The sequence below is a fragment of the Theropithecus gelada genome, chromosome X (genome assembly GCF_003255815.1).
Source record: "Theropithecus gelada isolate Dixy chromosome X, Tgel_1.0, whole genome shotgun sequence".
NCBI classification, from domain to species: Eukaryota; Metazoa; Chordata; class Mammalia; order Primates; family Cercopithecidae; genus Theropithecus; species Theropithecus gelada.
In genome coordinates this window covers 35,419,769-35,441,125 of record NC_037689.1, presented here as the reverse complement: position 1 = coordinate 35,441,125, position 21,357 = coordinate 35,419,769, and the positions used below count along the sequence as shown (strand labels likewise).

The following is a 21,357-nucleotide window of genomic DNA, read 5'->3' as shown; positions in this document are numbered from 1 at the left end:
CACTTAATTGTATGGCATGGTTTATCAGTGGCTTTTCATTAAAAAGATAAATTGACATTAACAAGCATTGATTTCCAAAGATTTATGTTGTCTTCTCTATTGTGCTCTGTCTTGGCCCAGTAAGATTTTACTTTTAAAAGGCATTTTGTAAAAGTACAGGAATGTGTCCTTGCAAAGATGTAATGTATATTTTTAGGAAGAATTATCTCTGCCTAGTGAATATATTGTAGATTTGGCATTTGAGCCTTATCCTAACAGAATATTTGCTTTGCTAACTATACATCAGGTGAAAAAAGAGCATGTTTGGGTGGGAGTCAAGAGACTTGAATTCTTTAGTCCTTTCCATCCTGATTACAGACTGGAAAAGGAAAGAAGAGCTAGATGGTTTTTAAATTTCTCTCCTGTTTTAGAATTCTGGGCACATAGTGTTTATTTCAAATAAGACCAGATAATCAGAAGAACTGAACAAAATTCTTCTCGTTGTAGTTTCTGTGAGGAAATCCTAGGTTGTTTGACTCCAGTGCCTTCCTCTTAAATGCCTGTGTGGTAAAATGAAGGTACATAGCCTGCCCTTTCAGGGCCCTGGGCGACATTGTCACCTTCATGGCATGAACCAAAGACAAAGCCCAATGGCGGGGCACTAGAAACCTTCCTCTTTGAATTGAAAGCCATCACTTAGTTACCACTTTGAAAGCACGTTAGCCCGTTCTGATTCCACTTGAGTGTATGACTAACTGACCTCAAATTGTTTTTATATTGAAAGCACAGATGAACAAAGTTTTGTTTTTATTTTTTAATAGGGTCTCTCTCTTTCACCCAGACTGGAGTGCAATAGGGTGATCATGGCTCACTGCAGCCTTAAACTCCTAGGTTCGAGAGATCGTCACCTCTCAGACTCCTGAGTAGGACTACAGATGCATGCCACCAAGCCTAGCTAATTTTTTTTCTAGTTTTTTTTTTTTTCTTAAGAAATAGAGTCTTACTATGTTGCCCAGGCTGGGCTGGAACTCCTGGGCTCGAGAGATCCTCTCACCTCAGCCTCCCAAAGTGCTGGGATTACAGGAGTGAGCCACAGTGCCTGGCTAACACAATTTTTAAAGTGTACCAGTATGTTGCTAACATTCCACTATCTTATTCTCGAATACATGGAAGAGGTTTTATCAAATAGCTTGTGAGGTCAGCATAGACAGTAGCATTCACTTGATGTAGTAATCCTATCTAAAAGTAGAAAATGCATTTGTTTCAGCAATACAGTATGTCATTGATATAGAAATTATGAATGTACAATTACAGGATAAACTAAAACTGCCCAGCCCTTAAGTTATTATGGGTTAATGCGAGTGGATATTTGTCATCTGCTGTATGAATGTCAGCATTACACACAGATTTTTAGGGAATGCTGAATGTCAGACAGCTCACAAAGAAGAAAAGATCATAACTCACTATAACTTCAAACTCCTGGGCTCAAGTGATCCTCTTGGCTCAGCTCTTGAGTAGCTAAGACTACTGTTCCTCAGATTTTGACCTTTCCTCTGAGATGCTCTGAATCTGCAGGTTCTCTGCTACGAAAACATTGTGTGCGGTTTAATGACTTAAAATATTATTGGTAGATTCCTTGAGATCAATGAGATTTACTCTTCATTGGTTGCCCTTTCTACCCAATAGGATATTTTATGTTTGACCTGACAGGGATCATTATTTCAAGTTGTCCCAGTGCTTTTCAATTTTCAAAGGCCACTCACTATTTAGTGGATTAAAGGACCTGAATGACTTCATCCTACTTCTAATTTCCATCCTAGAAGATAAACAGATGAGACAGTTGAACCAAAGATTGCCTTTGAATAATGTGAATATATTTTTAAATGTGTGGCTTTGTCTTAGTGTGAATTATCAACAGCAATAGACCAAGTGAAATAGTTCCCATTTTTGTGCAGTTTGTGTTTTATACCAACCCTGGACCCACCAAGCAGCTGACCCAACAAGGCACTGGTTTTCTGTAGACTTTAGTCTGAGGGCCATTGACTTATACATCTGTAAGTCCTAGGTACTTTCCTGAACTAGAAAAAGCAAGCATGCTAACATTAGAAAGTAAATTTCAGATACTGCAACAAGCCACATATTGGTAAATTTCAAATGTTTTGTCTAAGTGTGTGTTGGATAGTCACATTCTTCTGTAAATTAATGGTTTTCAGTCTTTGATGTACCTCAGAATCACTTGGTGTGAGGCTGCTGGGTCTAGGATGTTCATCTTCCTTCATCTGAGTAGGTAGCTTCATGAAGGTCACACTTGCAGTAGAGTCAAAGGAAGGGGACAACTACATGCTCACTCAGATCATCTGAATCCACCCTGCCAGTTAGAGCGCTGGCAAATATATTCCTCCTAGTCTATCAATAGCCTGTTTTTTTAATCGTAAAAAGTACATAGATATATTGTTTTAATTATATTAACAAATTATAATCCCCAGTTCATGAGAAGATCTTAACCAATCTTAAAACTATCAGATTTCTGTTGGGGGTGGGGAAATACATTCGAATGTTAAGTTTGGTTTTTTAATTTTTATATATTTGATAGCACTAAATTTTATCCATTTTGTTTCTAAAATACATGTCCAAGCAGATAACAGAGCCTGAATTTTATTATAAAATATCTTTGTAGTGGTTTTATTGGTTTGTCTTTTCATTTTGTGCTCTTAGCAATCTGAGCATAATAATTTCAGTGTAACTGCTTTGAGAGGTTAAAGGGCACAGGTTAGTAAGATCAATGCTGAGAAAAACTTAATTGCATCACATACTTTCAAAGAAAAAGTTTTGGCATCTTGCCCCAAAGAACACCAGGAGCCCACTGGAATCCATCCCAGGGTTGGATGATGTTTAGAGGTCAGTAAGAGCAGGTGCACAGTCACTTGACCTACACAGTCAGAGGATAGCTTAGGTCAATAGGAGTGGTGATGGAGCTGGGGCCATGCCTGCTGGGTTGTAGGGTTCCCTACCTGATGTTACTTTTTTTCCTTATAACCATCCTGCTGAACTGGTCACTTAAGACCTAGCGTATCTTAGAGCCAGGACAAGCTCTATAAGCATCTTGTCCAGGGCCTCGTGACTGGCAAGTGACAGGGCCAAGATTAGAACCTTAGAACCCCAGACTTCCCGATTCCCATCCCAACCATCAGAGCCAATCATCTCAATAGATTTTTGAGACCCTAAATGCTTAGACAGGGCCTGATTGTAAATAAACCAGTTTCCATGTGGGTCCCCCAAGCCATTTCTCTGTGTGTGTGTATACTGAGCTCTTCTGCATCCCTTTACTTACCATATATTGGACCGTAAGCCTGTGCCTGCCTTGAGCTATATAGTATTCATAGCTTATTTATGAAATGTCATTGAGCCAGTAAGGGGAAGGTATCAGTGACCTGCCGCAGCAGCAAAAGACCAGACTCCTATAGAATCATCACATACACCCTTAATCCCACTGAAATTGCATTACCATGCCACCACATGGCCACAGCGACCCCTGCCTCCTTTCCCCTGCAGTGACAATTTACTGGATCAGGCCTTGCTGTGAGGGCCAGCTTCTGAACTTGCAGAGCCAGGTGCAAAATGAAAATGCAGGCCAGTTGTTCAGAAGGCAGGAAAATAGGGCCATTCATGATACTAAAATAAAAACATTTCCCTTTCTTCCATAGTTTCTCTCTCGATTTGTCGAGACATTTTTGTGTGCAACTTAATGTCATTCTTAATGTCATTTTAAATTATTAGTGTGAATCTTACCAAGCATCCTTCAATTGTGCAGTGCAAATTTTAGATGCAAGCATAAGACCATTTAGCATGTATATGGGATCACTGACACACAATTTGTATTTTGTAGCTAGTACATATATGTATTTTATGCTAACTAGAACAGTGGAAATGCTGCAAAAAGCTAACTCAAGTGTTTTGATTTTACTTATTGATATTAGCACATCCTCAACACTCCCTGCCTGTGGCTTGCTAGTAAGTAGGGAAGAACTGAAAGGAAAGGAACTCGGTTGCCCTATCTTTCCCTTTCCTTCTGGATTGTCATTGTCAGTGTAAGTGCTTGGCCAATACAGGGAAGTAACAGGAGTAAGGAAGGATATGGCCAGGTTCCTTGGTCATTCATGTCTCTTAGAACTCCAGTAACTTCTTTCTGCATTTGAAGCAAGTTGCGCTTAGAACAGAAAGTGTGACCTTTAGGACTGTTCACACCAGTGCTTACTTAGTCATAGATGGAACATGCTTACCTTTTAAGGACTTTTGAGTCCTTATTGAACTCCCCATGCACTAGGGATTCACCAGAATTCTGGGCTCATGGTGCATCGTGAATGTGGTATGCAAATGAGGTGGCAAGGAGCATGTAGCTCCTCTGCTCACATGCATGCAACATGGTCCCGTTGAAAACACAGGTTCGAAGATAAAATGATTAAGAATTTTAAGACAATGCCATCAGAGTATTAAACCAAGCTTCAGGCCCTTCTGAGGGCAAGGCTCTGTGCACATCACATGCCCATGAAGCTGACCCTGTTTGCGTGATTCTCTGACATGAAGAAAGAAATTCCACTGTGCTTTTAAAAAAAAATTCAGGGCACATTTAATTTGGACTTGAGTACAGGTGTTAGCAATATCCTACAGATTCCAGAAAACAATTTAGTCCATTGTTGAAAGAGTACCCTTGAAGGCATGTCTTTTTTAATCACATTACCTTATTCGTCTCAGTTCCTTTTATTTATTTGCAGCTTAGTCAATCTCAGGCATCACATCCAAACTGGACCTCCTCAGGGAGGACCCTGGTACAATTTGTGGACAGAATACAGGGAGGTCTGGGGCAGGACCGGGTGGAGTGGGGAGTGCCCCTAGAAATCCAGGCCAGGCAAGGGCACAGAAATGAACCTTTCAGGGTCAGGGAAAGATCTAGAAGGACATGAAATCACCAGCTAATTCTTCCTCTCTCTACCTCTCCCTGGGACCTGTATGATGGTGGTGGGAGCATAAAGGACTTTGAAAATAGAAATAGCATTTGTAAGTGTCATGTAGGAGGCGTCGTGCTGAGGTGCTGCATGCAGTATTACACGTTCCTAACAATAGCCTTATGGGGGAAGTTCTCTTATGAGTCCTTTTGGTAGACAATGAAGCTGAAACTCAGGAAGGTCACATGGTATCATGAGGCTGGTAAGCATTGGAGGGGGGCTGGTGGGGATGCTGAACAAGGATGCAGACATGAGAGCCTTACTGAGTTGTGGAAGTGTGCGGCCCCATGTTTTATCAGTGTTTGAAGGGGAACTCCAGATTACTAGGTTTTGGGGAGATAGTTGCAAGTGATGGAAGAGCCATTCTGAGTGAAGCTTTGGTGGTGACCTGGAATCTCTGAGTTCAACAGTTGATGCTGCTGATCACCTAGTCACCTGGGCCCTTATTGAACTTTCGTTCCTGCCATCATGGCTGCCTGACTCTTGGTTTCCCGACTCTGGCATCCAATGGCCTGAGTCAAGGTTCAGCTCAGCTTCTGACCAGCTTCTTGACCACCTTGGCCAAGTCCATACAGCTCCGTTTGGTCTTCATTTCTTCATCCATGCAAGGGGGATGGTGATGCCCAACTCTCAATACTGTCATGAAGGCAAAAATGAAAGAACATGGGTTAAAATTATTATAGTAGTGCTGGTGCCAAGGAGACCCTCAGCTCTGAGTGTTGGCTTTTGTCCATTCCTTCTGAGCTACTATCACATCTCATGTAGGTGCAGTGGGTCCTCTGGACACAGCATTGACCCCAGTCCATGGGTTCCTCATACAGCTAGCACCTTGGCCTGTAGCAAATAAAAACAAACCACTTGAAAGGAATTGGCCAAGTATCCCTGGTAGCTGGCACTCACAGTTTCTTTGTGTGATGACTTTGTGTATTAGTCATTTTCCTATTGCTTATAACAAGATACCTGAAATTGGGAAACTTACAAAGAAAAAAAAATATTTCTTACAGTTATGGAGGCTGAGAAGTACAAGGTCCAGGCGACTGCTTTCTTACTGATGGGGACAGTCCCAAGGCGGTACAGAGCATCACATGGCAAGGGGGCAGAGTGTGCTAGCTCAGGTCTTTCTTCCTCTTCTTACAAAACCACCAGTACCCTCCCATGATAATCCATTCATCCATTAACACCTTAATTTATTAATCATTCATGATTTATTAATCATTCATGATTAATAAATTATGACCCAATCACTTAAAGGACTCACCTTTCAGTACTGCCACATTGGGGATTAAGTTTCCAACACATGAAATTTGGGGACACATTCAAGCCATAACAGTTGGTGGTAGTTGCAGAGGAGCATGTACAAAGATTAGAAAAATATAACCAACCCCTGTGTTTGTTGGATGTTTTCTGTTGCTCAGATCAATGTGACATGAGCACTGTAGAGGGGGTGGATTTGAAGGGGTCTGGTTCCCCAAGAGGTATGTGGGCATCTGTGTGCCTGCTTGAGAAAGCACCTTTCCCGGCAGCCCAACAGATAGAAACTCATTAATCCACACATTGACTCTATTTCAGGGAAAGATGACGTCAACTCCTGCATGTTGAGGGCAGGGAGTGGCTGAAACAGCATCAAGGCATGAAGGTTTCCCTGAGCCACCCTGAGTTCTCAGAAGGGTTCTTAAAGAAGTCATGTCATCTTTATCGCTACTTCTGCTGCACTTATCCCATAATTTTCCAACTTCTGTTGTGAGAATTTTTACAGCCCAAGTGTCCTGTGATTTAACCTTCAATTTTGTAATGTCTGTCTTCCTTTAGCAAAGCAGGCTGAAGGTGTTGAGATCCGCCTACCTTGGGAAGCCTTCCATGTGGCACAGTATTGAAGGTTGGGCCTGATCCATGTTGGCACAAGCCTTTGTCTCCAACCTGAGTGGGAGGAAGGTCAAGGCAGATGAGTGTCCTTTTAGTGCAGGGAACTGCCATCCATGGAGGCTTGCATTTATAACTGAGAGACAGCGGGGTGAGTTAGAATGCTAAGAAGGGGGAAATGGGCTGGGCGTGGACACACCTGTAATGCCAGCTATTTGGGAGGCTGAGGCAGGTGGATGGCTTGAGCCCAGGAGTTTGAGGCTGCAGTGATCCATGATCACACCACTGCACCCCAGCCTGGGTGATAAAGTGAGACCTGGACTCTAAAAGGAAAAAAAAAAAAAAAAAAAAAAAAAAGGAAGTGGGTAGATTTCACCAAGGAGGCTTTCAAAAGGAGATGGACTTTGGCCCGTGCCTTTTAGGAGGGGACTTGGAGCTGGGGAGATGGGGAGACAGTGCGATTGGGATTTTGGCAGATGATATAAGGCAAATCCTCAGCAGAGCACCCCAGGTTCCCCGAGCTTTGTGGTTGAGTTGAGGACTCTTTGGGTGAGAGAATAACCCAGCCCTGGTGGTTTCTGCTGAACCAAGAAGGAACTGCTCCAGAAACATGACCGGGATTCCAATAACGGTGGTTAAACAGCTAACAAAGAGGAGTCTGGAAGGCTGGCCCTTGTTCATGTTGGCTGGAACATGCTGGGTAGATGAGTTAATTGGGGGCCCTCACAGGGAATGCTCATTGTGCCACTCTTAATGAGGGAATCCAAGCACCCCACGGGATGTAATAATTAGGAAGCATGTTGTCAGTAGATCAGCTGTCTGTCTCCTGATGTATTCCTTGTGTACACAGGAAGAAGTAGCAGCTTTCCTTAAAAAATATAGGGTCTCTGTCTGTCACCCAGGCTGGAGTACAGTAGTGTGATCATTGCTCACTGCAGCCTCCAACTCCTGGGCTCATGCGATCTTCTCACGTCAGCCTTCTGAGTAACTGGACCTATAGGTATGCCCCACTGCACTTGGCTATCTTTATGTATGTATGTATGTATTTATTTATTTTAATAGATACTGGGTCTTGCTATGTTGCCCATAGGCTCAAGCAATTCTTCTGCCTTGACCTCCCAAAGTGCTGGGATTACAGGCATAAGCCACACTGTACCCAGCCAGAAACTTTCTTAAAACCAGTTTAAAAACCCATCATTTGGTCCTCATTTCCCATTTTGGCTTTGTTTCGTTAGTGTGACTCTGTCATGTTGGGGTCCATTCCCCTCAGGGTGGTGAGACATAAGGTAAGGGTATTCCTTGTCTCCTTCAGTCTACCTCCCTAGTGTCTCTGTGCCCCTGGAAACTCAGCCCCACTCAGGTCCCTGGGCAGTCTACACTCAGGGCAATCCACCTACCTTACTAAGACCTAAGACCATCACACCTTCCATTTTGTCACCCATAAAACAGAGCTGATGCTTTCCTCTTCTTAGGGCTATGAGGTGAACTAAATCAAGACACAAATGTACCCTTCTCAATGCTGGACAGGTTGCCCTTTTAACCTCTCCATCCCTACCACCTCTTCTAAGATGAAATTCCTTAAATCTTGGAGTTGGATGACTTTTCCTTTTCCTTCTATTTCCTCTTCCTTACTTCCATTTCAGAAGGAGAAGCATCACATCCTGCCATCCACAGCTGGCCCTCTTCCTCTCCTGTGATCTCCATTCATCATCTGTCCATCTTCACCAGCATCTTTTGAAACCTCTCTTTCAGTGGCCATCACTGCCTTTTCAGCATAAGACATGTTTGGGACTCTCTTCCTGTGTTTTTCTCCCTAAGCTGCCTGCATCTTTCTCTGGCCTTCCCCTCACTACCAAATTTCTTTAGAAAGTGGGCTGCCCCTGCTTCCTCCTCTTCACTTCCCAGCCGAACTTCTGTAGCCCCCCTGTAAAGTGGTTTCCATTCCAGGCTTTGCACTGATGCTGGCAAGGACATCGGAATTTTCCATTTCAGTGGCCTTTGCCAAGTCCTCGCCTTCTGGTTGCCTTGACTGTGAGGACACCCCCTCCTTCTTAAAATTCGCTCCTCCTCTGTGACAGGGCCCTGTCCTGGAACTTTGTCAACATCTTCTGCATCCTTTGAGCGTGGTTCTCCCACTAGAGATCCCCTGAATTGGGAGGCACCTGAAAGGTTTTCTCCTCTGTACCTTCTGCCTTGGCATCCCACCCACTCCTGTGATGATAATAGGTTCCTCTCTGCTGATGATAACACTCAAGTCTTCATTTCCAAACTCTGCTCAGGCTGAGCAGCTGCACAGACACCACCCACATGGCTTCCAAACTTGATAGTCCTTCTCACTCTCCTTATCTGGTGTGGGTAGAATTGTGTCCCCAACCCCCCTCAAAAAATATGTTGAAGTCCTAACTCCTGCTACCTATGTGAATGTGGCCTTATTTGGAAGTAGGGTCTTTGTAGACATAATCGAGTTAAGATGAGGCCATACTCAATGAGGGTAGGCCCCAGTCCAATATGACTGGTGTACTTATAAGAAGAGACACAGACATAGACACACAGAGAGGACACTATGTGATGACGGAGGCCGAGATGGGAGTGATGCATCTGCAAGCCAAGGAACGTCAGGATTGCAGGCTATCACCAGAAGCTGAAAGGAGGATCTTCCCCTAGAGCATTCAGAGAAAACGTGGAAAACATGGCCCCACCCACACCTTGACTTTGGACTTCTCACCTCCAGAACTGTGAGAGAATAATTTCTGTTGTTTAAAGCCACCCACTTTGTGGTACTTTGTTCTGGCAGCCCCAGAAAACCAATACATCACCCGTTCTCTCCACTTCCCTATGGGACTCACTATCCTTTTAGGGATCCAAGCTGAAAGTCTCAGGATCAACCCTGAATCTCTCCCTCTTGCCTTAATGCGCGATTTTTCATTCCTGCCTCAGCTGAGTATGCAGTCCCCACCTCTTCCCTAATCAAGTATGGTCGCCCTGATTCTGCCCTCTTTGGTTTCCTATCTGTCCATCCAGCTGCCCTCTGGATAATTTTCCTAAAACAGCTCTGATTGTGTCACCATCATCGTAGCACACATTGTCTGTTTCCCTCCTTCCTCCAGCAGTCGGCTGCATATTGGAATTACCCGGGGAGATTTGAAAGCTCTCATGCCCACCACACAACCCCATCTGTCAAATCAGAATCTCTGGGGGTGATGTCCTGGCATCAATATTTTAAAAACTTCCCCTGTGATTCCAGTGCACAGCTAGGCCTGAGAACCATTTTCTGATAGAATATCGCAATAGCCAGATGAAGCTTAGGGAAGAAAAGATAGCTCTAAGGCAATGGTTCTCAACTGGGGATGATTTTACCCTCCAGGAGACACTTGGCAGTGTTTAGAAACATTTTAGGTAATCAAAACAGGGGTGGTGCTCCTGGTATCTAGTGAGTAGAGGGCAGGGATGCTGTTACACATCCACAATGCCCAGGACAGCCTCACAATAATGATCCAGCCCGAAACATCACTAGTGCCAAGGTGGAGCAATCCTGATTTAAGAGCAAGGAGAGGAGCAGTAATGCCGACCTTGACTTCGAGACAGACAGATGCAGTAGACACCAGTGCTGAGGAGGCATATGCCACCTCATGACGCAGTACTGCCTGTGCTGTGCCCATTTGGCAGCCCGGTATGTTGAAACTTTTCATGCCACACCAGTTTCCATCATAGGAAGCCTCAGCCTGCTGGTGCCAAACTTTTATTCCTTGCTCTCCTTTTGAAAATGAGGTTCAGTGGAGGCCGGGTGTAGTGGCTCATGCCTGTAATCCCAGCACTTTGGGAGACTGAGGTGGGTGGATCACTTGAGGTCAGGAGTTCGAGACCAGCCTGGCCAACATGGCAAAACCCCTTTTCTACTAAAAATACAAAAAATAGCTGGGCATGGTGGCACACGCCTGTAGTTCCAGCTACTCGGGAGGCTATGGCAGGAGAATTGCTTGAACTCGAGAGGCAGAGGTTGCAGTGAGCCGAGATCACACCACTGCACTCCAGCCTGGGCAACAGATCAGGATTCTGTTTAAAAAAAAAAAAAAAAAAAAAAATCAGTGGAATGTTTTTGTCAGGAGACAGAGGGTCATTACAGCTCAAGTTAGCTTTTGCCAAACTCAACAATCACTGTTTTGGTGGCTCCTGAGGCTCCTAATGAGGACACTGACAGTTGTTAAATAAACAAGTGATTAAGTTGAGAAGAGATTGGCTAACAGAGGTTCCGTGTGTGCTCATTGTCATCGATGTTAGCCAGTTTCATGACAGTGACGTGCCTGGGCTCCACCTCTACCATTAAAGAGAAACACTGGCAATGATGGCTTATAGTTCCCGGAGCTTTACCGTTTATAAGTGTTTTCCTATATACCAACCAGTTTGATTTGTCTTTTCAACTCTTAGCTTTATGCAGTGTCATTTCCTATAAAGGAAAGTATAGCAAATATACAAGAGGTACTCAGAAAATACATGAAGAAAAAAACTAAAAAGAGTGAGGGATCAAAAGATATTTTTTAAAAAAACCCACATTGGATGAAAAATGAGAAATTTAATTCTGGTAATGCAGGACAAAGTCTTTGCCAAATTGATAAAGCTTTGGGAAAGTCTGATTATGGAAAGGACCCAAATCTAGACAATCACATTCTAAATCACATTTGGAAATTCCTGGCTCCATGCTATGTGTCCAGTTTCTGTGTTTTTAAATGTATGCAGCATTTTTAACATCACAGAATTATTAATATGTTGAATATTATTGCTACTTTATGTAAAAAGTATCTTTTCTGTCTGTACTATTTAAGAATTCTTGCTGTATTTATCATTCTGTTTTCTCCAAGTAGAGAGAGGGCCCATGTATTTGCTACCAGAACACATCTTTGATTTTGTCATGGGGAGCAATGTGAAAATAGGAGTCACAAGGCCAGGCGTGGTGGCTCACGTCTGTAATGCCAGTACTTTGGGAGGCCAAGGTGGGCAGATCACCTGAGGTCCGGAGTTTGAGACCAGCCTGGCCAATATGGTGAAACCCCACCTCTACTAAAAATACACACACAAAAATTAGCTGGGCGAGGTGGCATATGCCTGTAGTCCCAGCTACTGGGGAGGTTGAAGCAGGAGAATCACTTGAACCTGGGAGGCAGAGGTTACAGTGAGCCAAGATTGCGCCACTGTACTCCAGCCTGGGCAACAGAGCGAGACTCTATCTCAAAAAAAGAAAAAAAAATAGGAGTCACTTAACACAAAATTATTTTAAGCACAATATATTTACAATTTAGAAAAAAGAAAAATTGCTGTGTAATGGGGCTTGAAGAGAAAAAGAGAAATAAAATTTGTTCAGGGAGGTGTGAGCTTGTTCTGGTTATTGATTTCCTTTGAGGGGCAATGAGGAAGGATTATGCCAGGGTATTTCATATTGCTTAAATGTTCCACGAAACACAAAATTGCAGAGGAATTAGTAGTTAGAATGTGGAAACATCCCTCCTTCTGATTAATGACTCCCCACTGAAGAGTCCTTCAAAAGTCAGAAGAAACCTAAAATATCATCCTAGAAAGTTGAAAGAAGTAGGCATTTGACAAAGTCTTTGCTAGCTATGTGACTAGGATAAGGATATGTCAGTAGACCATTATGCAACTTAATTAATTCTCGGTTAGCTGAACAGTCATAGTCATATTAGCATAAAATAGTGATTCGGGCCAGGCACGGTGGCTCATGCCTGTAATCCCAGCACTTTGGGAGGCCGAGGCAGGTGGATCACCTGAGGTCAGGAGCTCAAGACCGGCCTGACCAATATGGAGAAACCCCGTCTCTACTAAAAATACAAAATTAGCTGGGGTGGTGGTGCATGCCTGTAGTCCCAGCTACTTGGGAGGCTGAGGCAGGAGAATCGCTTGAACCCGGGAGGTGGAGGTTGCGGTGATCGATTTCTGGCCTATAATAGGTGCTTAATGAATCTTGGATGAATAAATGAATGAATGAACAAACAAATGAAAGAATGAACCAGCCAACTGACCAGGATAATGTCCATAGAGGTCTACATGGGATTCCCTCACCTTGGTCTTCTTGTATTCAACATTTCTATCAATGATTTGAATCCCAGACATATAAAGCATATTTACTATACTTTGAAACACAACAAATCTGGGAAGATCATTAATGTAATAGATCACAGAAGAAAAATCCAATATGATCTTGCCAGGTTAAAAACAGGGCCAAGATGTACAGGCATCAGCCAAAACCCTGTGTATGAGTTTAACTTGTCAACTGGACCGTGGGAGCCTCCTATTTTGTGGGTGATTGTGAAAGAGACTGGGAAGTGTTGTATCCTTCCCCATCATTCAGCCTTCTCACAGAAGTTCCAAAGGCTATTTGGTGGTAAAAGCTCCTTTCTGGTTGCCAGTCCTCATCCTTTTTCCTCCTTTTATGGTATTTGACACTATGTTACATTGTTAACTTGATGCCCTTCACAGAACCTTTCTCTAATTTCATGATTCCACTTTGGTCTTATTTCCCTCGTTTTCTAATTTGTCCTTCTTAGTTTCTTTTACCCTCTTTTTAAAGTTTTTCCTTTACCTGTACATTTAAAAGGTAGTGTACCCTAAGCTCTAATCTTGGCATACTTGAAATCTGTATCTCCCTGGTTGTTTAACATTCATTTAAAATATATTTTGTTGAGGACCCACTATGTGCCCAGAAGTATTCCAAGAGCTAGTAATACAGTGGAGAATAAGACAACAATTTCTGCCTTTAAGGAACCTGTATTCTAGGAGGATGGGAAGTAATGAACAAATAAGTGAATAACAGTGTTGAGTCATGGTTAAAGCTATGATGAAACTCAAATCCAGGTTAAGGGGACCAGGAATGTCAGGGCTGCTATTTTAGACAAGAGTCAGGGAGAGTCCTCTGAGAAGATGGCATTTGAGCAGAACTGGACTTATTGTACTCCCAAGGCTGCCTCCACACTGAAGACTCCAGATGCTGTTCTCTGGCCAGCCGCTCTCCTCTGGAGTCATATTCCTGAATGCCTCTTAGTCCCTGCAGGATGTCCTGAGAGCACCTTCAACCACACTTGCTAATCTCCCCTACCAAACTTCTTCCTTCTCTTTGGTTCCCCATATTGGTTCCCAGCATGACCATCTCCTCATTCACCCAAGCTAGAAACTCTAGCCTCCCCTTGAAATCCTCCTCCACCCCTACTCATACAGATCCAATCCAATGGTGTCTGGGCCCTCACTTTCTCCCCATGCCATAGTTCAGGTTCACACTGTCTCTTGCTTGTACTGTTTCAGGAGACTCCTGACTAGTTTGCTAGAGGAGACTCTAGTCTCATCATACTGCACCCACCCTGTCTTCCACATTACCAATAGAATGACCTTTGTAAAGCATGATCAGCTCTGCTCTTGAGCCTTCTATCTCTACCCACTCCAGGGCTAGCAAGGTGTTCAACCTACCTGGTTTCCAACCTACTGGCTTAGCCATTTCCCATCAGTCCCTCTGTCAGAAAAATCACTTCCTGACCCTTTGACAGTACCCTCTTTTTCCTCTCATATGCCCTTCAATTTTTCCTAGAACGCTTTCCCTTCCTCTTCCCTACCTTTCCCTTCCCTACCCTACCCAGCAGGTTTCTAAGCATTACTGCAATAGCCAACTCAACTCTGCAAAGCTTTTTTCAAATTCTCTTCTCCCTCCACCCATTTTCTTTGTTGTGATACCATAGTGCTTGTAGCAGGCAGGAGCACCCTGTTTTAGAAGAGTTTTGTGTCCCATTAGCCATGGGTTACCTGGAGACAGGCACTGTCACTTGTGCATGTCTGTGCTGCTTGTAGATGTTGGCACTAGGGAGGTTATTTTGTGCATGTTTACGGAGCTGGCTGCAATTATACAGAAGACTTACAAACATGTAAGTCAAACCACGTGAAACTGCTGTTCTTCTTGGTCAATATCAGCAATTTCATATGTTCATTCTAATACATCTGTTTTGTTCAGTATTTTGTATTCCTGTTTTGACCTTCAGAAGTGTTCTTACCTTCAACCAGACTGCCTTAGAGCATGGGGCTCAAAGAAATATTTTCAGCTCTGGAAGACATTTTCCATCCTACTCATTCTACATATAGAACTTTTCTGGCCAAAAATGGATGCATATCTCAGAAATGTAATAAACAATACTCTTTTCTCTCTTCCTCTTGACAATTGCTGTTCAAATGTTTATCATAAACATTAGTGAGATCTTAAGGCTGTTATAAAGTGATATAATGGTAATTTCTAGAATTGTAATACCTTATCCTAGTGAAAAGAAAATAATGAAGTTGTGAATGGGCAAAAGTGATGAATTGTTCATTTACATGTGGTTTTTCAGGGGGAAAGTAGATGCAGGTATCAACTGGAGGATGTGTGAATATTTTGTCTAATCGTTTTGATCTCGATATAGAACTAGAGTTCTTAAGAATGTCTTTAATATTCTGCCTTTTCACCAGCTTCACTATTAAAATAATATTCTTAAGCAACAGCCAAAAAATTATTAGACTCTGCCAGTTCTATAATCAAATGACTTCGCTGGACACTTTAAAAACCAATCACAGTGTCGTCTTTTGTGCTGAATTGAATTTTGTTTTGGTTTTAATTCTCATTTGAACTGCTGGGAGAACAAGCCTGTTACATACCAACAGTTGCCACCTTTCTATTTGAGTGGACCTAAATAGTCTTTGCAAAAAATGTCTAAGACTGTCCTATCAGGACACACCATAGGGTTTTCCCATGGAAATAATTATATCACAAACGAATCTTTTTTCTAAAGTCTGTGGTTTTAGGCTGCCATACTTCTCAATTCCCTGACCAGGAGACAATAAAATTGGCTGGGGCCTTAATTTGAGGGAGTACGTATTTGATTATGGGCATGGTCTTCTAAGACAATGGGTAAAGGGAAAAAAGCAAGATGTAAAATTAAATGTTGAAACAAACTGAACTGGTTTTCAAAATCTTCTCGAGTGTAACACATCTAGAAGGTTTGAGGGATTATCTAAAGCCAAGGTATTAAAAGATGAGGTTGTTAGAAGATTTTGATTCAGTACCTTATACTTTTATTTTAAGGAGTTGAGCAAGAAACCATCAAAATTTAGGAGAGTGATTTTAGGAGAGGGTGGTCTCCAACTTGTCTTTATGTTTGCTTCCAAGGTAAGTGTTAAGCCCAACCAACTAGCAGATGATTCATGATCTGGGAATCCTATCAGTGGTCATCCCTGTATTTGACTTGAGTCTCTCTAATTTTTTATAGGGACAGTGAAGGTCAATTGGTCAGCAAAATGCATAAAAAATGGTGCAGAAATTAGTGATGCTTGGAAACATATGGCTCATAATCATGATAAAGGCTTATATGTTGGTATGGATTGAGAATGTCGGCCTCATGGTATCTGGGTATGTAAGAAGGAAAATCACTGGTGTACTAGCCTTTATGTTGAATATTTAGAGAGCTCTTGAAAACACTCCTTTGATTTGGAGTGAGGAATTCTAATGGGTAAAACTCCATATAGAAATAACCATATCCAATTAAAAAACTATTTTGATTTTCATTGCAAGAAACTACCAAAATGTCAGCTAGATATACTTGTGAACATGTTATGCTTATTTTTAAATAAGGAAGGGTGCATTTTTACAAATTAGGCTTGAGTTTCTCTTACTATCATATATATTAACTATAGACAAGGGAGTGGGTTCTAATACCAAATTGCTACATTGCTGTCGTTAAATCCATGTTTGAGTTTTCTTCCCTCTAATGTATTTTTCTCCCCTGTTTAATTTATATTTTTAAAAGCAATGTACTTACCTAGAAATTGCATGAAAGACAAATATTTAAGAAAGTAAATAGAGACTGTGGGCACGTCCTTTGAACATGCTTTGCCAGAGTCGAGGGGTAACTGAAATAAACTGATACATCATAAAGGGGTCACACAGGAAAGAAAGTGTCATGCCTATGCAAAGACATGCAGTCTCCTTAGAGACAACATATATTGCTGTCGACCAACAAAGTCACGTGGTGGGAGGGGGCTCTTTTCTTTCTCCTTCACATCCCCTCCTCTGATGTCACCAATCTATTTTTTCCTGGGAGAATTAATTAGCATTCATTGGGTGTACTTGGCTAGAAGAAACGAGGTGGGGAGAAAGAGAGAGAGAGCTCGAGATTGAGATCTTAAGAAAGAGAGCAAGGAGGAAGAGCCCAGTGGGGAGCAGGTCCTTCCCCGCCCCACAACCTCGCCCCCACACCCCGCCAAGCCGCATTGAGACTGTAGGCACCACCGGGCGCCGAAAGGCTGTTTTCTAACTGGGATCCTCGGTGACGTATGGCTGCCTGCCCCTTGGCAGCTGTCTTTATGGACCAGTAGGCAGAGCGAAATTGACGCTGACAAGACTTTTGCATCTTGGAAGGGACTGTAATCTACTGTAGTGAAGAACAGAGCCTCTCAATCAGACGGGTGTAAATAAGAGACGGAGGGGAGTCCAAAAGAAAAGGAAGAGGAGGAAAAACAAGTGTGTGTTGGGGGGAACAGGGGGAAAAGCATTTTTGGTGGATGGTATGAAGCCAGCCATGGAAACTGCAGCCGAGGAAAATACTGAACAAAGCCAAGAGAGAAAAGGTACCCAGCGCTCTGACAATAGCCTGTTTAAAGCTTTTCACTGGGGGGTGCTTAAAAAGGGTTAGCCGGGTTTTGTCTCTCTTTTAAAATGGCTCTGAGACAATCCCTATGGCATGGTCTTGCTTTCAGGGTTGATTTTTTTTCCTGTGGGCTGATGCTAAATTAATAGAGCAGCCTTTCTTCAATCCATTCCTGTTCCAAACCTTTCTACCGACGTGATATTTCATAGAGGGATGTCTGTAGTTTGTCACCTTGGGCAGATGCATTGGGGAAACTGTCTTTTTTTTATTAATATAATTAATCATAACTTAAGTCCTGTGTCCTGCATGTTATATTCCAGGAACATGGAATGTGTAGTTTTCTGCTAATGCTGAGGAGGAACTGGAGGGGCATGCATGTTAATTCTGCTTTGGTTCCGCTAATGCTGTAGTGATTTGGGCATTCTCTAATTTTCTTATTCTAATATGATTGCTCTTTCTTGTATCAGGCCCTGACTACGACATGTAATAATCATTTTCAGTTGGAGCTTCAGAGAGGGGACATCAGCTCTGTCACCCAGTGCTGATGGAAAGGCAGGGCGGGGGATCTTCTGCTAATTATGACTTGGAGATTGGGGGGAAGAAAATTGATAAAGGTCCTATTTCTTAAAGGGAATCTTAGAACGTACCACAGTTTTCATACAGAATGGCTTTTTGGAGGAATAAAGTGTTTTTGCAGTAAGAAAATGGCAGAAAGTAGAAACTAAAATTAATCTCTTTTTTCTGAATAATGACTGATTTCAAGTTTGATGTCCCATAGAATCAGCTCAGCCACTGTTAGGTTAATGGATCTCACTGCATTGTAAATTAACCTATCTCCCTCACTCAAAGTCATAGACTGTCATAAATGCACAAAAACATATTCTATAACTGCAGTGGCTCTAATATAAAAAGCCATCATGCTAAGGTTATTTCTCATAGCCCTTGTGTCCACTGATAGTCACTAAAGAGTAATTCTCCAGTATGGGGACAAAACTTCGTTTTATCTATAAAGATATAGGCATATGAAATTACTGATAGTCAACCATTTTAAACCTACAAAAATGGCAATTACATGTACTTCAGCTTCACGGTATGCTGGGGTAAAGTTTGCTTATTTTTATGTAAAATTTCATTGGTACACAATATTTTATCCTAAACAGAGCAATTTTACTTTTTAAATTAATTTTTTAGGTATGACACAATACACATAACATTTACCATTTTAAGTATACAATTCAGTGGCATTAAGTACATAGCACCTTAATTTTAAAATTGTTTGTTTACTTCAATCCTTGTATCAAACCTACACCTCCCCACCAAAAACCCAGCCTGTATTTTCTTGTGTGTCTTTCAAAAAAGAAAAATTTCATCAATGACCAAATAGCTATAAGAGAAACTCTTGGAAATATTTATCAAGATGAAGAGGTGAGATCAAAGTTTAAAAATTCATTTCCATGATGACTAGAGACTAAGTTGATTGCATGTTGTCGGGGTATGATAATGTAATAGCATTGTCCCAAGGAAGCCTATCACAGTTTATAGTCTTCCATAATTTTATCCTAAAATGATGATTTTACTTAGTACATACCTTTAATTTTTATTAATGCGGTATTCGACCATGGCAGACAAAACCGTTTTGGTCTTTGCAAAAAAATCCCTTTTTAAAATTTCTCTCTGAAAGGAAGCAAAGGTCATATAACCAATATAAAATCATTACTACACAACTGTGTATCTTATAACTTAGTCTTATGGACTGCTATTATTTTATGTCAATTAAATCTTATTTAATATCAGATCTACAGGTTGCTACTACATCCCTGACGACCTGTATATGAAAAGTCATTAGTTGTGATTTTAGAGACAAAATTAGAAGCAAAAGATAATTTCTGAAGGAACTTTAAAAATTACCTAAATGTATAAACACTAGCTGCTTGTTAAATAATTCAAAAATATCACACTACCAGAAGCTAGTGTGACATGTACGGTACATGCTTGAATAAGAATACGAGCCAGGGAATTTGTTTTTCCTGATCTACAGCAAGAGGGGTTTTGATTGTTACATGACCCGCCATAATTGTTAATCTGGAGGGTGGCTTATCTAATCTGCATTTAGATGAACAAGTTCATATGCTGGCTACACAAAATCAAAGCCCACAGAAGACACTTTGTAGTTTCCCAATTTGCTCACCCATCATCATTAAGGTACACATAGGATAAAATGATAGCCACAAATGTTTCTGTGTGATTGTCACATCAGTCTTCCTTCAGATTTAATTTTAAGTTTATTAAAAAATTCTTTTTCCGTTGAAATTAACATTTTAAAACTTGACATAATTATTTATAGAATGTGTTATATAATTCTTGAGCTGGTGGATCTGTTTTTTGTGTTTTTCTTTGAAGCCTTTCAGCAAAGGATTTTATTCATTAAATTTAATCCTGTAAATTTTATCACTTTACGTAGAGTTTTTTAGGCACATATATATTTTTTTTCCTGTGTTTCTCCTCTCCCATCTGTTTTCAATGGTTGGTGATGGAGTGATGCCTCTCTCTTAATTTGGGGTATTATTGCCCAATGGCTAATACCCAATAGCATGTGAATTAATATCTTTGGATAATTATTGCAGTGTCTGTTAAGAATGTAAATTAAACTTAGCTTTATGAATTGACCTTGCTTTTCTAGTTGGGATCTTTCCTGCGAGTTTCGGCAGGACAATACAACCCAGCTATTATGATTCACTAACTCCTACAAAGAAGGCTCTTTCCTTAAACTAAATCAGAATGACTTTGTTTCTACTTTAGACAAAATTAATCCATGTCCTTAGAAAAGGAGAGCATTTGTGTTTTTTCAGTCTCAAAGTTTTTATCACAGAATGCTACCAGATACCAAAATTCACAACAAGTATTTAGCAGATATTTAGGGATTTTTAAGGAAAACAAGCAGATTTTCTTAGATGGATGTAAGAAATGCCAAATTATCACAAATGACAGTTTTTAAATTGAAAACATTAAAGTGTGAAGATTGAGTAAGTAGATTCACTGACATGGAATAAGCAAAGGAAATGAATAAGACAGAATCAAAAGAAATAGATCATGAACCCAATAATAAAAAGATAGAGAGTAGGTTTCCATTGATTTCAGTGGAGTATTACTTGATGTCATTTCATTTGTGAAAATAAATGCATCTGAAATTGCTGAGAGTGGGTAATCACTGAGTAGAAAAACAATTGAATCATAACAACTTTGTATGCTCTATTATGGGGGAAATATATCTGTTATGAAAATTATTTTCATTATATGTAGGTAATTGAATTCTACTGAAACAATTATAGTAAGGCTAGTTAACTTCCTATGAATCATTGCTGAAATAAATTACAGGCATCGAATTAAATTCCTAACCACACAGGAAGAAAAATATAGTGAATGGGAAACAATGTGTAATTTAAAATAAATTACAGGATATAGTCAAAGTAAGAAATGAATTTAAATTATTGACTTCCTTAAAAAATTAACACATCCATTTTAATCTTTTTGATCAAACAGATACAATTTCTTATGTGTTTTTTTTAATTTAGCAAAATATATGTGCTTTTGGCTCTCATTTTTCATTTAGGAAGAAAAGCACTCCTCTAGAATATACGACTTGTGTGATTAAAAACCCAAAGGGATGCATAGCACACGTTACACTATTCCTGATAATCTGCACATTATTGCATTTTGAAATTTGTATTGACATTTTCTAACTTGGCTATATAAATATGGTACAGAGGAAGTTTTAGATGCAGTTATTATCTGTAAGAATTTGCCAAGGTGGACATCTGAAGAGTTGGTGTCTGGGGAATAGGCTGTAGAGA

At 41.1% G+C, this 21,357-nt stretch overlaps 1 protein-coding gene across 8 annotated transcripts in view; it reads left to right on the top strand.

Annotated features, from left to right (window-relative positions):
* Positions 1 to 21,357, top strand: part of GPM6B (glycoprotein M6B) — a 170,223-nt gene that overhangs the window by 105,799 nt on the left and 43,067 nt on the right. For 4 of the 8 annotated variants that reach the window (XM_025371618.1, XM_025371614.1, XM_025371620.1 and 1 more), the window contains exon 1: positions 16,966 to 17,486. The exons of 3 other annotated variants lie outside the window; for them this stretch is intronic. In XM_025371618.1, coding sequence (XP_025227403.1) covers positions 17,426 to 17,486 — 61 coding nt within the window. In that variant the 5' untranslated portion in view covers positions 16,966 to 17,425. Of the gene's footprint in view, positions 1 to 16,965; positions 17,487 to 21,357 lie in introns of those variants that run through there. One more of the 8 variants, XM_025371617.1, reaches the window with a different exon arrangement.